The sequence below is a fragment of the Perna viridis genome, chromosome 1 (assembly GCF_037379345.1).
Source record: "Perna viridis isolate PV_CMFRI_1.1 ecotype Kerala chromosome 1, ASM3737934v1, whole genome shotgun sequence".
Classification (NCBI taxonomy): domain Eukaryota; kingdom Metazoa; phylum Mollusca; class Bivalvia; order Mytilida; family Mytilidae; genus Perna; species Perna viridis.
In genome coordinates this window covers 29,029,089-29,051,230 of record NC_142445.1, presented here as the reverse complement: position 1 = coordinate 29,051,230, position 22,142 = coordinate 29,029,089, and the positions used below count along the sequence as shown (strand labels likewise).

The following is a 22,142-nucleotide window of genomic DNA, read 5'->3' as shown; positions in this document are numbered from 1 at the left end:
CAGCCTTTAATTTCATACCCTGTTTGAAACTAAACTTGACAGTATATATATATATATAAAATAAAATGCTTCATGTACAGCAGCTTGATATGACAGGAGAGGTCAAATCCTAAGTAGATGGGGCAACTATGAACACAACTCAAACTTGATACAACTTTGGTTTTTGATTGTGGTAACAGTTGGGATTCATTTAAGAGGTTATAACTGGAACCAATTAAGTAATTAAGGGCTGAATGAGACTTACTTTAATTCTGTTCAAATTATAATCTTCAGGTCAATTGTCCCTAAAAAACATTTCTTCAGTTTCTTGTTGTTACCTTGAATATTGTAGATGATGATAACTTTAAGCTTGAATAGCAAAAAATGCTAAATACCATTGAGATGGAATTCATCTCTGTGGGCCGGCTGTGGTAAAAATTGTGTAAATCAGCCATGCACAGCAAATTCAATTTAGAATGCAAAACTCATTACAACCCAGACACAAATCAGTTTTACAAAAATCATTTAATTGACCTTGTGGTAAAAGTTCAAGAGCAAAGATCACCATGGAATGTGACACATCTTCTTCAGCTGGTCTACCCTCATGCCAAATATCAAAAGCTTACACCAAGAGATAAAAAAAGTTACAGCCTGGACATAATTTGTTACAGATGGATGGACAGAAGAACCGACAACAGATTGATCATTATAGGAAGCTTAAGTCCACCACATTTCGTGGCTGGTCCCTAATTGTTATGACAAGCTTATGATTCAAATTTTATAAATCTTTCAAATTTTGAGTTTCTGAAATGATTGTGCCAATTGGTGAGTACCGGTAATTGTCTAATTCAAACTTTCATATAATTCTTAGTTTGGAATTTTTTAACTCTGAATTCAGAGTTCATAGAAGCTGAAGTTTCGAGTCCAAAGAAGTCCACATTAGCCTTCTATTCCGTCTTTAAAAAATCAAATTAGAACACAAAATTTCAAATTTTTTAAAGTGGAAATTTCTATTTTAAAAGAAATATTACTATATCTCTTATATGTTTCATATAAAAATCTTTAAAATTTGCAATTCTCGGGACCAGAATTTTTTTTTTCCAGACAGAAGTTTCCATAAACAGCATCACCAAGTGCAACATCATAAGACCACAATTGACTAGGGGAAAATATGGACACTATATGATTTTTTGACACACTTAATCATAGGGACTTACAGTTCATTATGGACACAACTCATTTGGATACAATATTGCACAATATTTTGAAATTCAATTTAATGTAAGTACAAAGTTCTGCTTAAGAGTGCTTTCATGGATCACTTTGTACCTTATTTTAATAAAAAAAAAGTAATTTATGGAATGAATTTGCTAAGCTCTTGTATTAGGCAGAGATTTTTAAAGGAACCCAATAAAAAAAAGTCAAAATCCCACCAAAAATAGAGAAGTATGGCCTCCTTTGGTCCCTTTTGACCCAAAAACTCAAAGAAATATCTGAAATATGATTTAAAAATGCAGACAGAGATTTTCATAAGGAATCTTAAGAAAAAAAATCAAAATCAGACTAAATAACAAATGTCATTTTTGGAGGCCTGATGCCTTTTGGTGACAAGTAGCTCATTTACCAATAGAGATATATCTAAAACCTTCCACATAATTTCAAAATAAATGCCTATTTTACTCCTTTCTGCCACTTTGTTTGCAAAACTATAGGGCCAGTTACCCCATTCTAAACAGCAAGCTTCCTCAAGTATCAATTAACATAATATAGACATTTCATGACATCTGCTTGACTACAACTAAACTTATTGCACAGACAAAAACAAAACAAAAATGACAACAACACCAACAACATAACATAAGACAGCCATTTTTTTACGGTCTATAAAACTCAAGTGCAGTTGCACTAAAACAACTGGGGATTAGGAGAGAAAAGAACCATCTCCATATGTAACAATATTAGATAAGGTCAGGACCCCTTAGTCTAGACACAGGTAACATGTAGGTTAGTAGAACAGATGTTTTAAGATTATCATAAAAAAAAGTTAAGAAGTTGTGTTTCATTTCATATCCATCAAAAAAACAAAAAAAAAACAAATAATAATAAAAAAAATAAACACAAAATAAAAAATCGGGATATACATGTAGATAATGTTTTTCAGACTTTTAAGAAGAAATAAATACATCTTACTTTTCTTTTTTATGTTGGAGAAAAAATAAAAAAGTAGATTTTTTTGGGGTGTGGCCCATTTGACCTCTTATAACTCAAAAACCATAAGAGGTATCTGACATCTGATTGAAATATGAAGGCACAGATTTTCATAAGGTATCTAAAAAAATATTTAGAATTTGGACAGAAATTAAAATAATAGTCAAGTTATTGTCTGCATATCAGGAAGAGTAATCAAGGGAACCAAGGTTATAGCGTTAATCAAAAGAATGTAATTCAGGGACAAAGACCAGACATGGAAAACAGACATACACAACAAAGAACATAAAATAACTAAAATCATACATACAAAGTAACAAAAGCAAATGAGCATGTTTCTCCCCACCCCCTCTTTCCTTTGACCCCTAGTTTCTTAACAGTTCAAGTTTTTACCCATAAAATCAATCAAAGTCTGACCATCGTGGTATAGATTATTGTAGAATAATACTAAAGACATCCCTAGGATTTACTCAATTAATAAACTGGTAGATGAATTTTATGAAATATTCGATTTAGGCCCCTAATTCTAAAGTTTTTGGGGCCATCACCCCCAAAATCAAATACCAACCTTCTTTTTGTAGTTTGTAATCAGGTTATAAAGTTTTATAAAGATCAACCAACTAATACTCACGTTGTCACATAAACACCAAGTGTCTACGGATGATAACACGGACGACAACAATGACAGCATCATAATAATATACAACCATAGATTGTTTGCAGCCCTATAAAAACTGTAAGCAAAACTCACATGGTCAAAATAACATCTGGGCATATGGAATACCAATGGCGTTCATATTTACAGAATGCAAGTCATTTTAGCAAGATTGTCAAAGGGACATTACCCACCAACACCCAACACCTTGGTTGGCGGTCTCACAGGGGAAAGGGAAAACAGTAAAAATTTTTCCTGGAAACTAAAACTTTTTTCACTTTGGTAATTACCTGAATGGTTTGAAATAAGTTACATTGGATTTAAAAGCATTGAAGTACTTACTGCAGCTCTAATAAATTGAATATTTGCATTTACAGTCCACTGCTGTCCATTGCTCCAATTTGACAGTAAACCAGTCTGTCGGATGACAGATTTAAAGAAAGTTATTCCCCTTTGCTTAAAATTCGAAAAAAGGAAGCCAAAGACAGGAATATGAAAAAGGACTATATAAATATTTAGTGGCTCTAATAACTGTGACGAAAAAAAATTAGGTTGTGGACAGATAAACAGTCTGCATTATGAGACAATGAGATAAAAAGAAATATTGAGTGCTAGAGTAATAAAGGGAACCAAGATTCTAGTAGAATGTAATCCAGGGACAACGACCAGACATGGAAAACAGACAAACACAACAAAGAACACAAAGTAACTAAAATAATACATACAAAGCAACAAAAGTGAAAGAGCAACTCAGAGTTAACTAAAAAAACTGGGAGCATGGACCAGGTGCACTGGCAGATAATCGTCCTCTGCTTTTCTAGAAACACTTGCCGGGTTGCTCATAAAAAGTCAAGTCCAGGGTAGATAAAAGAGGAACAAGCTATTAGACCTGCGAATCAAGGATCCAATTCAATAAATTCTGGTTTGTATAACAAATTTCAAAAGAAGATGTATACAGGACCAAATTGCTATGGCTGTAAGGATAACTTTTATGTACATTTGTATAACTGCCTATGGTTAACAGGACATTTGACTAGGAGGTTTGTCATTAATATCGTAGAGATTCTCCTCCATTAGCATTGTCTCATGATGAAAATTTTAACATAAAATGCAAACTTTGAGCGAAAATTCAAGTATTTAGTATTCTTCATAGAAATATTTTAATAAAGTAATTTTTACCAAAAATTTTGCACTAATCTTAGTTTTTTATAAGGGAAATTCTAAATTTTTCATTTATTACATTATTAAACGAAGCACAATTTACCAGATAATTCATCAATAGACAATACAGATGATTTATGAAATCGAAATTAATTTTCCCAACCAAATGAGGGAAGGGGCATATCAAGTCTGTCCTGATCAATAAAATAATGACAAATATGACTAAGGTTACAAATTGTGGCAAATTTCTTGGTTTTCAACACCTAAAAGGAGGGAGGTATTTGGTTTTTTTTTTACATTTGTACCTCCTCATTGCTCAAAACAAAGTAAGGACTATGCTTTATAACACCAAGAGGGAGGGAGGTATTTGGGTTTTTTTACATTTGTACCTCCTTATTGCTCAAAACAAAGTAAGGACTATGCTTTATAACACCAAGATGGAGGGAGGTATTTGTTTTTTTTTTTTACATTTGTACCTCTGTATTGCTCAAAACAAAGTGAAGACTATGTTTTATAACACCAAAAGGGAGGGAGGTATTTGGTTTTTTTTTAACATACATGTATGTACCTCCTTATTGCTCAAAACATAGTGAAAACTTTGCACTATAGCACCAATAGGGAGCGAGATATTTGTTTTTTTTTTTACATTTGTACCTTCTTGTTGCTCAAAACAAAGAGAAAACTATGCTGTATACTTGTTTACTACACTTTATGACAATCTGAAAATTTTGCTGTGCTTTATGAAGATGATCCTGAAGATATGAATTTTGTGAGTTTTATATATTTATGTAAGAACAATGGACAGGTCAACAGTCTGTAGAATGTAATGATAAAAACTACAGAGAATCCATTAAAAAAAAACTGCATTATTTAAAGCCAGGAAAAAAGACTATGATGGTGGTAATTTTTTTTGTTTATTTCATTTAAATGACAATACAAATAAGTAATTCAAGTTCCCCTTTCTAAAGTTTAAAGGGATATAACTCCCACAAAATTCAGAGGATCATAAATATCAACTTTAATGTAATAACATGAAAGTTGTTCATAACATTGTAAAATGTATAAATACTGGGAAAAATAATATTTTGTGGCATAATTTTACTCATAAGCAAAAATGGCTGAAAATTGCAAAATTTGACGTTTTTTGGACATATATACATCCAGATAACTATGTCCATACACAAGAGACAACTTCATATCTTCACATATGATAAATTATGTATTAATGATTGTATTCACTAAAATCTGAAGATGGTTCTTGGGCATGGACAATATTAATATTACCTTGCCAAAAATATTACCAGAAAGTGACCAAAAAGTACAAAATTTGGCAGAATATCTGAAAATTGGTCAACTTTAAGTATTTTTTTCTGTCCTTTCAATGCAAGAATAATCAGAAGCCTTCATGTTTTCTCTTTTGTGATGGATTAAAGTCTCCAAATTCACAACTAAATCATACAAGACTTTATTCTTTATCATTTTCTTGTGCATCAAGTTTTGTTCAGAAAGTGATACACCTCTATCCAAAATCATGCTATATGTAAATGAACTCACCATGAACATGAGGTTGCAATTTATAAGCTAATTTTTTGGCAACTTCTTCATTATGTCTGCTACTAGAATCATAATGGCGGAACTCCTGCCTGCTTCTAATATATACCAATAAACTCCTGAAATACAGTAAATTACATGCAAACAAAACATGAACAGTAAAGCATTTTTAGATGCATGTATGACTTAAAATTATATTTTTGCCTTCAAAAACATGTCACACCAGGTTCCAAAATTCAAAGGGGTATAACTCCCACAGAATTCAAAGGATCCTAACTTCCTGATAATATGCACAACTACATATACTTATCATGTGCTAACTACCAACAAAGTTTCATGACAGACAGGCAGAAAAAGGCAAAAACAATATGTCTTCCCACCTAACAGGAGGGATATATTGTACAGGCATGCAATCGTGTGCATTGATTGTCAACTCATAGCCTTGTAACTTGGAAATTCTGGCAGATAGTAAATAAATCACATTTCAATGTATTACCACAGAAAACAAAACAATTTCAAACTGAAATTATTTCATTTTTGTTTTTTTTTTAATTCATTTTTTATGGAAAAATGGAGCAGTTATTATTTTCCTCTTTATTTTTTTTCTGTAGTTCTACATTAAAATGTTATTGATATAAATAAAAAATAAATAAATATTAACATTATATAAATATAAAAATAAGCATTTAAATATCAACACTGAGCAAAATAAAAATTATGGTCAGGCCAAAAAAACTATTGTCTTGTTCCCTGCTACCAGCAAGAAAAAAACAGGGTAGGTACATAGTAGTTGGGGGGAAATTATGTTATTTTTCAAATTGACAAAAAAACATTTGACATTAAGTTAATGGGGAAACAATCAAGACATTATAAGTACATGAACCAAAAGTGTCATAAAATGTTTAGGGTAGACACAAAAAAACTATAGTAGGTAGGGAATCAGAAGACGGAAATATATATATATTTTCTTTTTTTTTTTTTTGGGGGGGGGGGGCCTAAAAATGTAGGTCAAAATGTAGGACAGAATTTACTTAATTAACTTATGATAGTATTTTTTGCCAAACAAACAGTAAACTAGACCTGCTCTCACCGATGGTGATGCAGACAGAAATTCATATATTCAATATTTGCAGACTGGTCCATGATACTGCATAATTAGAATGCTTGAATAATACTGGTTCCACACTTTAAAGTTAAACATAACACACGGAAGGTACCTTTCAACCAATAAACTAAAATGAATCAAATTACTTAACTATAGGAGACAAACATCTTCAATAATTATGTACAACGTATATAAACATTGTGCAAAGTTAACTTGGTACAATACTTCGTGAATTCAGAAATGATTTTTTGAAACCTACAGGCTACAAAAATGGGGAAATTGTTGAAATCAAAAGTAAGCAGAGTAAGAAAAAAAAAAAGAAAGAAAGAAATAGATTTTGGTAAATTACAATTAGAAAAGCAAAATCTGTTTTCAACTGGATAAAACATTTAGAGCTGTGAATCACGTATGAAACAAATGTAGGTATCTCAATACTGTGATGCAAGTAAAAACTGTATCCAACATACAGACATCTTTAAATAAAGAAACATCATGTAAAAGTCTCTTCTCATGAGTAAGAGTATATGTTTGTAATAGCTTAATTAACAGTTGTCAGGGATCGTGCTAGCGTTCGCCAATGTCACAATTTGCCATTTGTTATTTGATCTGGTGCAAAAATAACCAGTTGGCAATTTTCTTGGCACTTAGGTTTTGTATATTAAAATTGACAGGAAGTTTGTCAGCAACAGATATTCACTCCAAATAAACAATTGTGTTGACACCTGGTCAGAGTTAATTGACCATAACCAATTTACAACTGAAGCCAATCAATTATAATTAGTCGAGGTGACCATGACACACAATACCCTCATGGGAGATGTCAATTAGATGTAAGTATGTTATTGAGCCAATCAAAACTCTTATCATTTGGTCAAAGGTAAACGCAATCATGGCCATGTGCACTTGGCTACATACAAGCTTCACAGCCTTGATAAACAATGTGATACATTCAGAAACAGATTCACCTTACAAAAGGATAAATTAAATCCAATTAACAAATGAATATACCACCAGGAAGTGTCTAAAGCACTCCAAAATACAAGAATTGCAAAATGAAAATGGATGACATTTGTTTACACTTTTGCCCTGTGGCTTTTTTGGCGGAAAAAACGGTAAACAAATAGAATGACGATTCCAAAAATCGAATTAAGGAAATACTGAAGGCATTAAGTGATAATATTTAGATATCAAGCAAGAGTACAAGAGAAAAGGGACAAAATTAATGGTCCATGGAAGTTTGCTAGAAATTTTATCACTTGAAACAAGATTCAAGTTCGTTGAAAATTTATAAATGAAAAATCAAAATATTTTAAAATAAATTTAATTAGACCACAAAGGACAACGGTCAACATGATTTAAAATCAGAGACTATATGAGCATAGTATAATAAAGTCCTTGACATAAATAAAACACCTATTTCTGGACTAGTACTAAATAAGTTAACATGACAAAGACTAGAGCTAAAAACCTGCTTTATACATGCATCAAGAGTGAATCTTTGGTGCATGTACATGTATGTCATGAATGAAGGGGTTATTTTGATGAATTGACAAAGATAACTCACCAGTGGACTTGATACTGTCATATTTTAAAGAAGAGGCTCCCAGGAACCTGAATCACTCCCCTGGCTGAATTTTGCATTTCAAGGGCAATAAATCTGTCCAACAATAAGTAGGTAGGACTTATCATAAGGATCATTTCACTAATAGAAAGTTTCTTTTTATCTATCATAGTTTTCAAGATATTGGCTAAAAAAAAAAAAAAAAAAAAAATTTTCCCCTTTAAAGGCCAAAAACTCTTACAAGGAGTCGTCTGACAACTTAACAACTTATATCCTTGAAGACTTTTGTAGGCCCCATAATAAGAATCATTTCAGCAATTAGAAGAATTTGGCTAATCCTAACCAATTCGGAGATACACATGTATGCGAAAAACTACTGTCTGACCCATATTCTGTGAAAGTTTTATTGTTCATAGGGTACCAATTTTCATGGTTTTCATTGGTAGGCCAAACAACGAAATTTGGTTCCCAACGAAAAGGAGATTTCCATTGAAGTGTACATAGAAAACCTCATAACCATGAATTCAAGAATCCATTAACTTGTTTTTCTTCCCTAATCCAAGAAAATTGGTCTCCATGAATCAAAGTGCTTTCACAGTACTCTATTTTTAGTAACAGTGGCCATGTGTTTCGACGAATCATATATCCCCATATCAATCTATGCAGGATACCTCAAGAACCATTCATACCAAGTTTGGTTCCAATTGGTCAAGTAGTGTCAGATGAGAAGATTTTTTTAAAGAAATAACATTAAATATAACAAAAAATGTCAAACAAGGGCAATACCTCCAACATGGCTTAAAGGATTAAAACCAAAATTTTACCACAGATAGATCTTGTCATGCTGAACCCTTTTACTCAGTCAAGATTTGGCTAAACCTAATGGTTTTGGAGATATATGCAATTGTTGTTCTCAAGCACATGTATGCTATCCTCCATCTTTTTTTCAATTTTGTAGTCATATCTGAAATTTCAGTATGTCTGTGCACATCTTCATTAAGTGGTATATTTTTGTGCCGAATATGTTTAAATCCATTCAATCATTACAGAGGAGTCCTGCGGACAAGACAGTGGTTAGAAATAGGAGAATGAAGATGTAGAAATAATATGTTCCCAAACTCCCCAAACATAATTAATTTTAACCAGAACGTGTTACTCACCAATGACTTCCACCTGCTTTATCAAAACTTTCATTATCATTTACGGGTAGGAATACAAATTGCTTGCTACCAAGATTTAAAGCTTCAAGGCTAGATGACAAATCTTCAGCTATGGAAAGAAAAAAAGATACTGAGCATCTTATTCGCTAAAAAGTAAAATCTATTTAATAAAACTGCATCTTAAATGCTGCTTTTGCATAAAATCATCTCATTACATATAAAATTTTTATGTATGTATTTGCAGCCAAGAAAAGCCAGAAAATTGGACCAGGGAACATTTTCATTTCATTTTACTTTTGCATGTAAAACATGTAACAAAAAGTTATATTTTAAAGACAGAGAAAAAAATGTTCAGATTTATGCACCTGACAAATGGCTGAAGTTTTTCAGTGCAAACTGTGCATGTATAACAGTACCTGAACCAATCTATGTAAAAACTGGTTGGAACAATGACCTTCTATTGCCTTATATCTCAAGGTTCAATAACAGATGCCATATTTAACCTCATGCAGTTTTGTTTTGTAAATTAATAATAAATTCATGTAAAATTTCAGAATTTTCATTGGAACGAATCTACTATAAATTATAATTCTATTGTAAATTTACCGTTAACTTAAAATATTAACTACATGTTTTGTATTTAATAAAATAAACTTCTTCTTAAAACATATATGAAAGAAAATTAATTAAGTTAATGTCTTACTCTTATACCACTTCTTAAATTTGTGTAAAATGAAAAAAAAAAAGAACAGATCATTTAAGTCCACAAAATATAATTATGTACCGTTGAAGTCACATGGCAAAGAATTGGAAGGGGTTACTGCTTTTATGGATTGGTTGGAAGAAAAAATGACTTATCTTTAACTTATCATAAACTTATTGATGACAGATCACAATTATACAGATGGGATCAGTTCTAACCTCCCACAAAACTGTCCTAGAACTGTCAGAAGAACACTTCTATGACAGACTTAGATCAGTACTAAAGCCAACTCTTCTGACTGTTCTAGCAGTAGAGTCAGCTCTACTAGTAGAAATGTTCTTGTAGAAATGGCACTACAACAACCGTCAGAAGAGCTGGCTCTAGTGGCAGAGAGCTGGCATTGCTACAACTGTCAGAAGAGCTGGCTCTAGAGGCAGAACTGTTTGAAGAGCTGGCTCTAGTGGCAGAGAGCTGGCACTGCTACAACTGTCAGAAGAGCTGGCTCTAGAGGCAGAACTGTTTGAAGAGCTGGCTCTAGTGGCAGAGAGCTGGCACTGCTTCAACTGTCAGAAGAGCTGGCTCTAGAACTGTTCTATGACAATTTTAGAACGGTCCTAGAACCTGCTCTTCTGACAGTTCCCATGAGAGTTTAGAACTGTCCTAGAGCCTGCTCTTCTGACAGTTCCCATGAGAGTTTAGAATGGTCCTAGAACCGGCTCTTCTGACAGTTCCCATGAGAGGTTAGAACTGATCTTATCTGTAGTTGTACATATCTGTTCACGTGCTGTAAAAACAATCTTACCAGCTGCTAGTTTAATAAATTGAGCCACATCAGGTGAAATCAGACCAACTCTGTCTGCAGAATGACTGAACTTTTCTCTCTCAAAGTACCTGAAACATACAAAAAATATACATGCACAATACAGATTTTGGATCTAAATAAGGCAAAAAAATATTGTTTCCTGCTACCTGACCAACTTTTAGAGTAGACTCAAAACCCTCGACCTGGAAATATTCCAGAAAAAAAACTACACTTTGCCCCAAACAGGGTTAATTCCCCCTGTAGTCTGTTAAACCCTGTACATTTGGGGACCAATGTGGACCTATATTCTTATTGGACTTAATATTTATGGGGAATAGCTAGACTAAGGTCTAAGCACTTCTGACATGCAATTTTGCTGCCAATTTAAAACACCCAACTCCAAACAGAAATCAGTAATATTTTTATGTTGTTGACAACACAGTAACAGAATATGACTGCAAAGTTACTGTAAAAATAAATTCCTGACAATATGCAGACCGCAATAAGGTAATATAACACTCTGTTGAGCTTCATTACAATCCTGCAATTTGTTGAAAAAGTCCAATAGCATCATTTCTACAATATTTGCCCAAACATAAATTCTTGACAATATTATCCACATCCCAATATGGTACATGTAATTAAACACCCAATTAGGTTTGAAAACAATCTTGTAAGTTGTTGAGGACAAATTATGGACATCACAATTTAGTCCAAGTTTTGTAAATTCTGACAATATGTACATTTCCATGTGATAATTTAACACCCCATTATGTTTCAAAACAATCCTACAAGTCATTTAAGGAGGAGTTGCAGACAACACATGAGATCAAGTTTTGCTGATAAATGCCTAAGTCAATTTGAAAGTTTTTGTCCCAAAATAAACATGATAAATTCCTGACACATCTCCATGTGGGTAAATTGAATCCCACAAAGTTTCATAACAATGCATCAAGCTGCTTAGAAAATAGTTTGGAAAGACAGAGTGATGGACAATCGTGAGCGTTGCGGACATTACAATGAGCTTTGTCTAGTGGATTAAACAAAAATAGCACAAGGCAATGCTTTTCTCTTATGTTATTTTCTAAACTGCTACAGATGGCACATAGAAAATATTTCTGATTAACTTCTATTCTTTTTTCCAAAGATACAAGCACATGTAAGTTACTGTTGTGAACAGAACACTACAGTTTTTCAGGGAAAAGTTAACATTATGAACATATGAAAAAAAAATGAAAAAAAGAATTTTTCGAACACCTACTTTAAAGTACAGGTTTTCTTTCCTTATAAACATATCTTAAGCTGTTGATAAACTTTCTTCCCCTTCTTTGTAATACTATGTATCCTTTTTCACCAGTTATGACATAATTTGTTTAAAAAGCTAAAAAGTATAACAAAGTATGAATTCCATGTAAATTTCCACCAATAGGCTATTACAAAAGGAAATTTCATTCAGTAACCTATGTTACATGTTTCATGAAGAATGATTTATCTTTAAGTTTTTCAAGTGCAAAGAATCTTTTTGCTCTATATAAAATAAACTTACCCATAAAAAAACATTTTCAAATAAAAAAATATAATGCAAAAAAAAAAAAAACACGCTATTTTTGGTCACTTGAATGCTTTATTGCCTTCATGCAAGGATATCGCTACTGTCCACTCAATTTTCTTTACTCTTCACTGTGGAGTCACTCATGTCCTCCGTTGTGATTCCACCTAAGTAAAAACTAGGATGAAATTGTTCCATTTCATTACTATTTAATTTTTTTTTGTCCATAACTGAGAAATGTTATTACACAGCTAGAACCATTAAAATACCTTAGTATAGAGGCATGAATAGTCAACTACAAACAATTTTTGAAATGGTGAAGAATGGAGACACTGTTAGACTCCACTGTGGAGAATGGAGACACTGTTGATTCCTCTCACAGTGGAGAGTGGAGAAATGAAAATTTGTGTTGACAGTAGTATTTTTCTTTACAAGAAATACATATGTCATGATGGATATCACTTAATGTTCGAACTTCGATTTCTCGAACTCCAGATATCTTGAACACTTTTTAATTGTCCCTTGGAGTTCAAGCTACCTAGGGTTAGCTGTACTTTAAACTTTATATCCTTTTTTTCAGGCCAGTGTTATAATATAGTTCAGACTTTCAATTTTTGGAACTTCAAAGGTTTGCAATGTTTATGCTTACTAAAGTTTACCGTGGAGACTGCTCAAGAGGGGCATTTGCAAACTTGTATGTTAGGCCTTGCAATTTTTTAGTGGGATTGCCAATGTCTATAATCCGAAGCATAAAAATGGCATCTTGTGATAAATTAAATCGTAAAGTTCTCAATAAAATTAAAATATAAGTGTTAAGTCTTCCATTTTCTGCTAGAACTTCCCAATATTCTTTAAAAAATGCAACAATCCCATGCTTACATGCCTGGGTCAAAGTTATAGAATTAGCCACATGCAGAATTTTCTCCTGTCTCATTTCAATTTTCTGCTTAAAATCATAATAATAGTAGGGTTGAAATCATCATAATATCTTACTGTACTTCAATTTTTGTCCTAACAAATTGATCTGGAGCTTGTGATAAAGAACCTTTCTATTTTATTATCATTGTAGTATGGGGAAACATTGAGTGTCAAATTTCAGGGAAGGGGTTGTCAGAAGAAAATTTCTCACAGTGAAATTGGAATTAAGTTAATACCGTAAAGGTAAAACATACTCTCACTAAACATCCAATGTACTTTAATAAAACCTAACGGCTAAACTCAAACTACACTACACTAAGAGTAGAATGGTTCCCTAACACTTAAGACTGACCTGAGTGAAACTTGGTGTTACACCAACATATTCAGTGTTTTACACCAAGATTTCACCAAGCAAACACAGTACACCAACCAGTGTGTATATTGTAATAATCATAAAATTCAAGGAGGCGTAACAGGGAATTAATTATTTATAAGATACAATGTATATTCTGTTTCTGTTACTCAGGTGTTAATTCTCTGATAATTCAGAGCACTCCAGTTAGGATAAATATTTAGTCAAGTCATCAAAAATTCTACACATTCTTATTCTCTTTATTTTGTACATGTTTATAATTTGATGATGAGTTATTTTTTATTTACAGCTACATAAACGTAGAAATCATGTAGAAATATTATTTCGTATTTTTATCAAGTAATAAAGTAATCTTCTGATTTTTTTTTTCAATTCTGCACTTTTAAATTGATAAAATTACTACAATTATTATAAAAAAAACATTTTGGACGCATTTAATTTCAGGGGCTGCTCTGGCTTCCAAAATTCTGTTGCCAGAAAAATTGCCAGCTACCAATTTTCAGAAATTAGAGCCAAAATGGATGCCAAAAAAAAAAAATATTCTAATATAATGAAATATGAGTTTCAAGTCCACTGATGAGTTATCTTTGTCAATTCATCAAAATAACCCCTTCATTCATGACATACATGTACCAAAGATTCACTCTTGATGCATGTACATGTATAAAGCAGGTTTTTAGCTCTAGTCTAAGACTCTAAGTCAGGATCTAAAACCATTTCGCACTTTTCATATACAAAATAATAAAGTACTACTCCAGAAACAGGTGTTATATTTCTATTAAGGACTTTATATTACTATACTCATATACTGCTTGATTTTGAAACATGTTGATCTTTGTCCTTTGTGGTCCAATTAAATTGATCTTAAAATATGATTTGATTTTTTTTTATCTACAAATTCGACAAACTTGACATTTCAAGTGATAAAATTTCTAGCAAACTACCATGGATCATTAGTTGTGTCCCTTTTTTATTATAGCTTGTTCTCTTATACTTGCGCTTGATTTCCAAATATTATGACTTAATGCCATCAGTATTTCCTTAATTAGCTTTTGGGAATCCCCATTCTATTTGTTTACTGATTTTCCCACCAAGAAAAGCCAAATTGCTAATGTGTAAACAAATGTTGTCCATTTCCTTTTAGGCTAAAAAGCACTAATTCCACTTAACATAGGCTTCTATGCTAATTTCACAATATTCAATGGCTTCTCTGGACTTTACCTTAACTTTAACCTGCAGAGGACTATATATCAGCATGATTCTACATATGTCAGCTCACAATCCTCAGAATGGCATGTGGGGTTAGTGGGGTTAGCAGACTTGCAGTGCAGTACTGGTCACCGGAAGTGAAGGGTCTATAAATAGCATGGGAAATCCCAGTGTTTTCACAAGATAGGGGTATATTTAAAAATCATTATGGAGATTAGGCTTCACATCACAAGAAGCAAAATTCACCTATAAAATGTACAGAAATGTTTTTCCTTTCAGAAACTGTTTAAATTTTTTAAATAAGATGAGAACTTTTTTCACAGCACTATGAGGAACAGGGGTAATTTCTGCGTAGGACTATTTTTGCGTACGTTCCAAATGCTCATTGGTTGAATTGGTGGTCTGTAACCCAAAGAGTCACTTTTTGTCTTAGAAAAAATAAATAACTACACAGGTATCTTCCTACACACATACTGAATGCATTTGCAAAGTTTCAGTGAAATGTGTCAAGCACTTTTTTAAATATTTGATTTTTAAATATAGGGTAACCAAGTTGTGCGAGCAAAAAAGTGACAATTTTCTACCATACTTAAATGCATTAAATATTTGCAAAGAACTTTTTCTGACTTTTCAAATAAAAAATATCAATCACAACTTGTTTTTTAACAATATTAATGAAGAAATAGTTTTAAAAGTAATCATTTTCTGAGAAATTGGTCTATTTTTAAAAATTTATTTCTGACATGCCTTCCCCTTTTTCTTGATCACATGTCAAAAATCCTAAATCTTTAAATTTTCACAAAAGGTGATATATTTGGCTTTAAATTTGTAAATACAGTGTTTTCACATTAAAACATGACCAGTAAAGGGCACCTAAAGCAAAAAAAGTGCTCAATAATGGATTTTCCATGTTGCCATAGGGGAATGCTTATATGGCCTTAACCGCAGTAATGAAAGTGAGTTTTTCCTCATTTCTAACCTAATTTTTGCTCAAATCTACACAAAACTTGATTTCAAGTGCTTATTACCACCAAATTTAGGTAAATATAGCCCTCAAAGTTTAATATTTGATATTTTTACTAAATTTTCTACACTTTTTACAAGATAGGACATAAAAATCAGCCAAAAAGACCAATTTTCCATAATTTGGACCTATAACTTAAAAAAATACATATTTTGAAGGATTTTTGTAGTGTATTCCTCTCATGGCAAACTTAACAAGATCTTCAAGTAGTTTAAAGCTATTTCAAGAAACATCTTAAGGCTAAAAACCACTAATTCCACTTCCCATAGGCTTCTATGCTAATTTCACAATATTCAATGGCTTCTCTGGACTTTACCTTAACTTTAACCTGCAGAGGACTATATATCAGCATGATTCTACATATGTCAGCTCACAATCCTCAGAATGGCATGTGGGGTTAGTGGGGTTAGCAGACTTGCAGTGCAGTACTGGTCACCGGAAGTGAAGGGTCTATAAATAGCATGGGAAATCCCAGTGTTTTCACAAGATAGGGGTATATTTAAAAATCATTATGGAGATTAGGCTTCACATCATAAGAAGCAAAATTCACCTACAAAATGTACAGAAATGTTTTTCCTTTCAGAAACTGTTTAAATTTTTTAAATAAGATGAGAACTTTTTTCACAGCACTATGAGGAACAGGGGTAATTTCTGTGTAGGACTATTTTTGCGTACATTCCAAATGCTCATTGGTTGAATTGGTGGTCTGTAACCTAAATTTATCAATTCTTGCATTTCAAAGTGTTTTAGACAGTTCCTAATGGGATAATCATTGTTAATTGGGTTTAATTTATTCTGTTATATTCAGGTAAATCTGTTTCTGAATGTATCATATGGTTTAACAGGACTTTGAAGCTTGTTTGTAGCCATGTGCACATGGCCATGATTGAGTTTACCTTTGACCAGATGATGAGAGTTTTATTTGCTCAATAATATATTTACATCTGACTGATACCTCCCCGAGGCTATTGAGAGTCAGAGTCATCTGATCTAACTACCTTTGATTGGTTATGGTTATGGTCAATTAACTCTGAACAGGTGTCAACACAATTGTTTATTTGGAGAGAATATTCGGGGCGTTCGTTTATCATGCATTTAAATGCTCGATAGGAGCATTCGTTTAAACGCACAATAGAAGCATTCGTTTATTGTGTTTAGTAAGCGTTTAGCATGGGTTTGGGTATCGTGTGTGCAGGAAACTTAAACGTCTCAAGGAGTGTATATAACTTAATATGGTACAGTTATGAAGTATAAATCAACAATTAATATCTTCTTTATGATTTCCTTATTGTCTTTTCACATTATATTTGTCAATTGTTAATACCACATGCTAATCATCTCAACCACTATTTTACTGTGCCGACTGCATGGATTCAATAATTGACTAATATTACTAGTGCAGATTTCGACAATTAAATTGAGAATTTTTACAAGTTCCCTGGACTCCCCATTGTGATTTTTAAGGGGGTCCCTAATGAATTTTGTAGGTCTGGGACCTGGAAGCTTTGGTCCTCGAGAACAAAACCAATGTCCATATTGTTGATTTTTGGTGGAGATCAATAATAATAACTTCATCGCGCTGGGTGAATTTTACAACCCTGATAAGTGATTCTCTGTATACAAATAACAACCAAAATATACAATGCCCCCAGCTGCGTGGATGTAACAGTCATAATTCACCCAGATAATATTTGACTGACAAGGTATTTCACTGACTAACACAAATTTATAATTCCGACTTAAATGTTAGAAGGAAACAAATGTCTCTGACATGTCTGAGTGTACTGTAACTGTAAGAGTAAGACGGAGAAAATTTTGTCATTTTTGAGAGGGTAATCTCCTGCATTGGAATTTCGAAGATTAACACCAACGATATACTTTACACCAGTGACTATATAGATTAAGTTAATTGCAAACATCGTACATCCTCGACCTTGACAGCAGGCATGTATTAGGGAGGTCAGTCAAAATATGAAGTATATAGAAAATGTACAAGTTTATATTAGTTTGAAAGAGCCCAAGAAATGTAACTTACTGGTGCAAAAATTTTTAAAATCGGTCTAGGGGTTCAAAAGTTATTACAATTTAAAGTTCAAAATTTTGGTCATTTTTCTTGCGAGGGCAAAAATGTCACATTTTGGGCACTTCTGTGGCCCACATAAGTCAAACAGGTAAAGAAATTCATACATTGTGTCTTAATCATTTAAATAAAGCCATTTCATACTTTGATTTAAGCCATTCAGGAAACTTGTATCTTAGATACAAAGAAAATTACACTTTTTTAAAATTGGCAAAAAAACACTTTGGACTTAGTTTTTTTTTGCTATGTGTCAACAGCATCGTGAATTAAAGTGCCATTTTTGGATATTCATATTTGGAAATTGGAAGGTAGTAGAAATCTGATACTTTGCTGTTCTTTCAAGAGTAATCCATTAAACAGAAATAAATAAACAAATATTATGTCAAAACCTCTGATTTGTTTTTCATTGGAATCAGAAACACTGCGGCAGACCCCCTTTTTTTTAAATGCGTTTTTTCAACAAAAAAATACATTTTTGCTTACTAAGAATTCAAAAAAAATATTTAATTTTTTCTGTCACTTGTTTTGTGTGGCAATAAAGTTGCTTGACTTGAAAAATCATGTTTTTCAGCTCAAAAAAATTTTTTGAGGTCGAAAATTTAAATTTTAGGGTAAATTTTAGAGCTATTTTCAGTGGAAAAAATGGCGAAAGGTCAGACAAAAAAAGACATTTTGAATTTAAAAGCAGTTTTTAGCACATGACAGTTATTGTTATTGTGATTAAATATGTAAAAACACATTTTTATCAAGAAATAATTGAATTATATTTAAAAACCAACAAGCAAATGTTGAAAAATGGGGGTAAATCGAACATTTTTGAAAATTTCAGATTTAAAAAAAAAAACGCATATTTATGCTTATATTTATCAAAATATCAACCTACCATATACTTATGTGGTACCATTTTAAAGCTTAGAATCTAAGCTATCATATGAAGATACTTTCATCTTATTTTGCTATAAAATGTTTAATGTGGATGAAAATTTGTTAGGCCTATACCTTAAATGAAGCCAGACGATAATCAAAATAAACATACATTTTTGCCACAAAAAGTGGCAAAATAATATTATATCAAGGTCTGGTCAATTCTAAGATTCCTAATTAGTCTTGTAATGTTTTCTTGTTTAAATAGGGTCTTTTAATATAATAATAATCTCATTATTATGTTAAAATTGAATAAAATTTCAAAAACAAATGCTGTTTTCCCAAGAAATTGAGAAAATTTTTATGAATACATTGACTTGAACCAATGCGCATACTTTCACTATGGAACTTTGAAGCCCTAGCTGTTTCCTCATGTGTACTATTATGTACATTAAATGATAATAAACAAAATATCATCATTTGATTAAGTTTAATGAACTTTTCGAAGTTTCCATTTCAGGCCAGAAGGGTTTCTTCACCAGGATCTACTATGTCTGCCAAATCTACAAAAGAGATTATGTACATAAGGACATTACACCTATTAACATCATTTACCTTATCAATTTACTTACAGTTAGTTTACTTTCTATTAAATCATAATCTGGTTTGCTAACAATCTGAAAAAATGTAAAACTTTATTTGATGTTGGTTGCTCACAAAGCGGTTGACAAAAGATGTGGCGAGGAGTTAAAAACACCAAACTTCCTTTTCCAGAATAATTATCTTCATTTCAAAACAAGAAGATTGTTTTATAAGATTATATTAATGTTATGTTAAATAACTTAATATGAATAATTTCGCTGCGTGATCCGTCTGGTTCTTCTATCAAGTGTTGAACTCTCTTACCAATCAGGTTATCGGGTTCAGGTGTGTCTGGAACTACCCTACTTACTGTACCCCACATGGTCCTACCTCAGACTCGGTCCATATTCATCTCATAGCATAGCCCACTATGCTGCTCAGGCCATCTGAAATAAACAAGTAGTGGAATTCAATGAATATGTACTGTGAGGCAGTTTTAAAGCAGAGTCTAAACACAAAACTAATCGACAGTTCTTGTAAGTAATATATGATTCAAATGTAAATGCTTATTTGTTACCATAATTAAAAGACTCAAAAGTTTTATTATTAAAACAAATAAAGCTACTAAACTAAATCAAAGTATAAAAACTAACTTACCATGAATTCGAAACATCTCCAGAACTCAACAAAATGAAACTAAAATGATGAAAAACAAACAGAAAATAAAACTAAATCATAATAAAATTTACATCAGTGTTTACTTTTTATATGACAAAATAAAATAAATATTTAGGCAGCCTGTTTACTAATACTTTCTTCTGAAATAAATCAATAATTAGAAGAAAAAACATAGTACAAGTATGTTTCATATACATACAACAAAAGATTGGTATTATGAGTCAATCAATGTGATCCTAAAAAGGCCAAAAAAATATTAAACCATAATTAGTTAAAATTTAATGATAAATAATGTATATTACTAGGATTTTAAACCTTTTCCAAGCAATTGTACATGTATATGAATATTAAATAAGTAGAGCATCTACAATCCTCTAAAAAATGAATATGTAAGTTAGCTGTTAAAAATTGTACAGTATGAATATATAAAGTAAACTTAAGAAGATGCAGGTCATATGTAAAATATGCAATTGCCACATATATACATCTCATCAAATAAGTTCTATTTATCAAGTAAAGTACAAGCAGGGCTACCAGATAATTGTTCTAATAAAAGTCATAATTAATATATATTAACTGATAAAATGAAAACCAGAAAAAAAAGTTGTGTATCATTTGAAGAAGCAATTTAAGGTTGATTTTTTTTTCTACATATGATAATTTTGAATAAATAAAACAGTTAAAATAAATATAAAGAAGGTTTATGCTTAAACATGTGAGTTTCATATAAATTGGGCACTACATATAAATTAAAATTGAATTATCAAGGAAATTAAATGCAATATGTGCAAATTCTCCCAACCAATAGAAAAAAAGCTAGGTAAAATACAGAGACTTCCGATAATATAGGAAAGTCGATAAAGTCCGAAAGATTTTGAATGGATTGCAATCAAACGTTGGGAGAATTTACCTCATTACATATTCATCGTTTAATAAAAATGTTATGGAAACATATTCCAACTAATGCTAAATGAGAGTAATCATTTTTAAATCAGCTCATGCAGAATCAAACGAAAATCAGACCTTCCAAGAAGGTGAATATAGTTTTTAAGCTTGCAGATGATAAAAGGTCATTCTAGAATTTGACCTTACGGAAACAGGGCGATTAGGCTTATATTAGACATAATTTAGGTACTTACCGTAAGTGATTGGCCTCCATGGCCTAGGTCCATCGTTGTCTGCACCACCAGTCAAAAATCCGTCCAGAAAACAGTCGGTAAAAGGCATTTATCCACGAGTGTTCGAAAATCTTAACAGAAGCTATGGCGGATCAGTAACATCCGGTTAGCAAGAACGATAACCGGTCCCGCTTTAATTTTTGTGAAAACCACGCCCTGACCACCCTAATATCCAATCGATTCCGCAAGCTATTATTGTTTTTCTTCTGAAACCAGGGTTACGGATGGACGCAGAAAGGATTAAATTTTCGGAATCCGACTGTCAGTGCATTCCGGGTACGCAAAAACTATTTTTTTTCAACATGTTTTTCCTTAAAATTACGTAAAAAATATGTTTTGTAACCAAAAAATTAGCCTGACAACCGGATTATCAAAATTGAAGATATTTCCAAAAATTTAAGCCATAAATGAAGAAAATCGGTCCAGTAATAGCTTGCGGAATGAATTTTGAAATAGGTATGATCTTTGACACATAGTTTTTCAGGCGGCCATTTTTCTCAAAGTATCGTCACTTCAAACGTTTGTACCAAATGACCAATAACTCCAATAACAATGAAAGTTGTATATTTAGAAAGAGAAATGTCTCATCTTCAATTACATATATTTTTTATTGTCATGCAATGGATTTTTAACCATTTTCTAACGTGTTAAAGTTGACTCAAAATTGAGAATTTTGCTCTCGCAAGAATATAGATAAACGCACTACCGACCTCCCTACATGTATATAACACGATAACAAGTTTTAAAAAAGTTAATCACTTTGAGCCATGAGAAAATGTCGTTAAGTGATCGGCTGTATGAC

At 32.1% G+C, this 22,142-nt stretch overlaps 1 protein-coding gene and 1 long non-coding RNA gene across 2 annotated transcripts in view; both read right to left on the bottom strand.

Annotated features, from left to right (window-relative positions):
• The window catches only part of LOC148628216 (sentrin-specific protease 8-like), a 37,947-nt gene that overhangs the window by 15,647 nt on the left and 158 nt on the right, over window positions 1-22,142 (bottom strand). The window contains exons 2-4 of the mRNA XM_088584766.1: window positions 10,886-10,974; window positions 9,381-9,489; window positions 5,558-5,673 (exon numbers count right to left, since the gene is read on the bottom strand). Of these exons, the coding sequence (XP_088440892.1) occupies window positions 5,558-5,673; window positions 9,381-9,489; window positions 10,886-10,974 (314 nt within the window). The remainder of the gene's footprint in view (window positions 1-5,557; window positions 5,674-9,380; window positions 9,490-10,885; window positions 10,975-22,142) is intronic.
• LOC148628217 (uncharacterized) lies at window positions 19,378-22,057 on the bottom strand. The gene is made up of 2 exons (XR_015922457.1): window positions 20,142-22,057; window positions 19,378-19,930 (listed from the first exon to the last, which is right to left on the bottom strand). It is a non-coding gene; the product is annotated as an uncharacterized LOC148628217 (long non-coding RNA).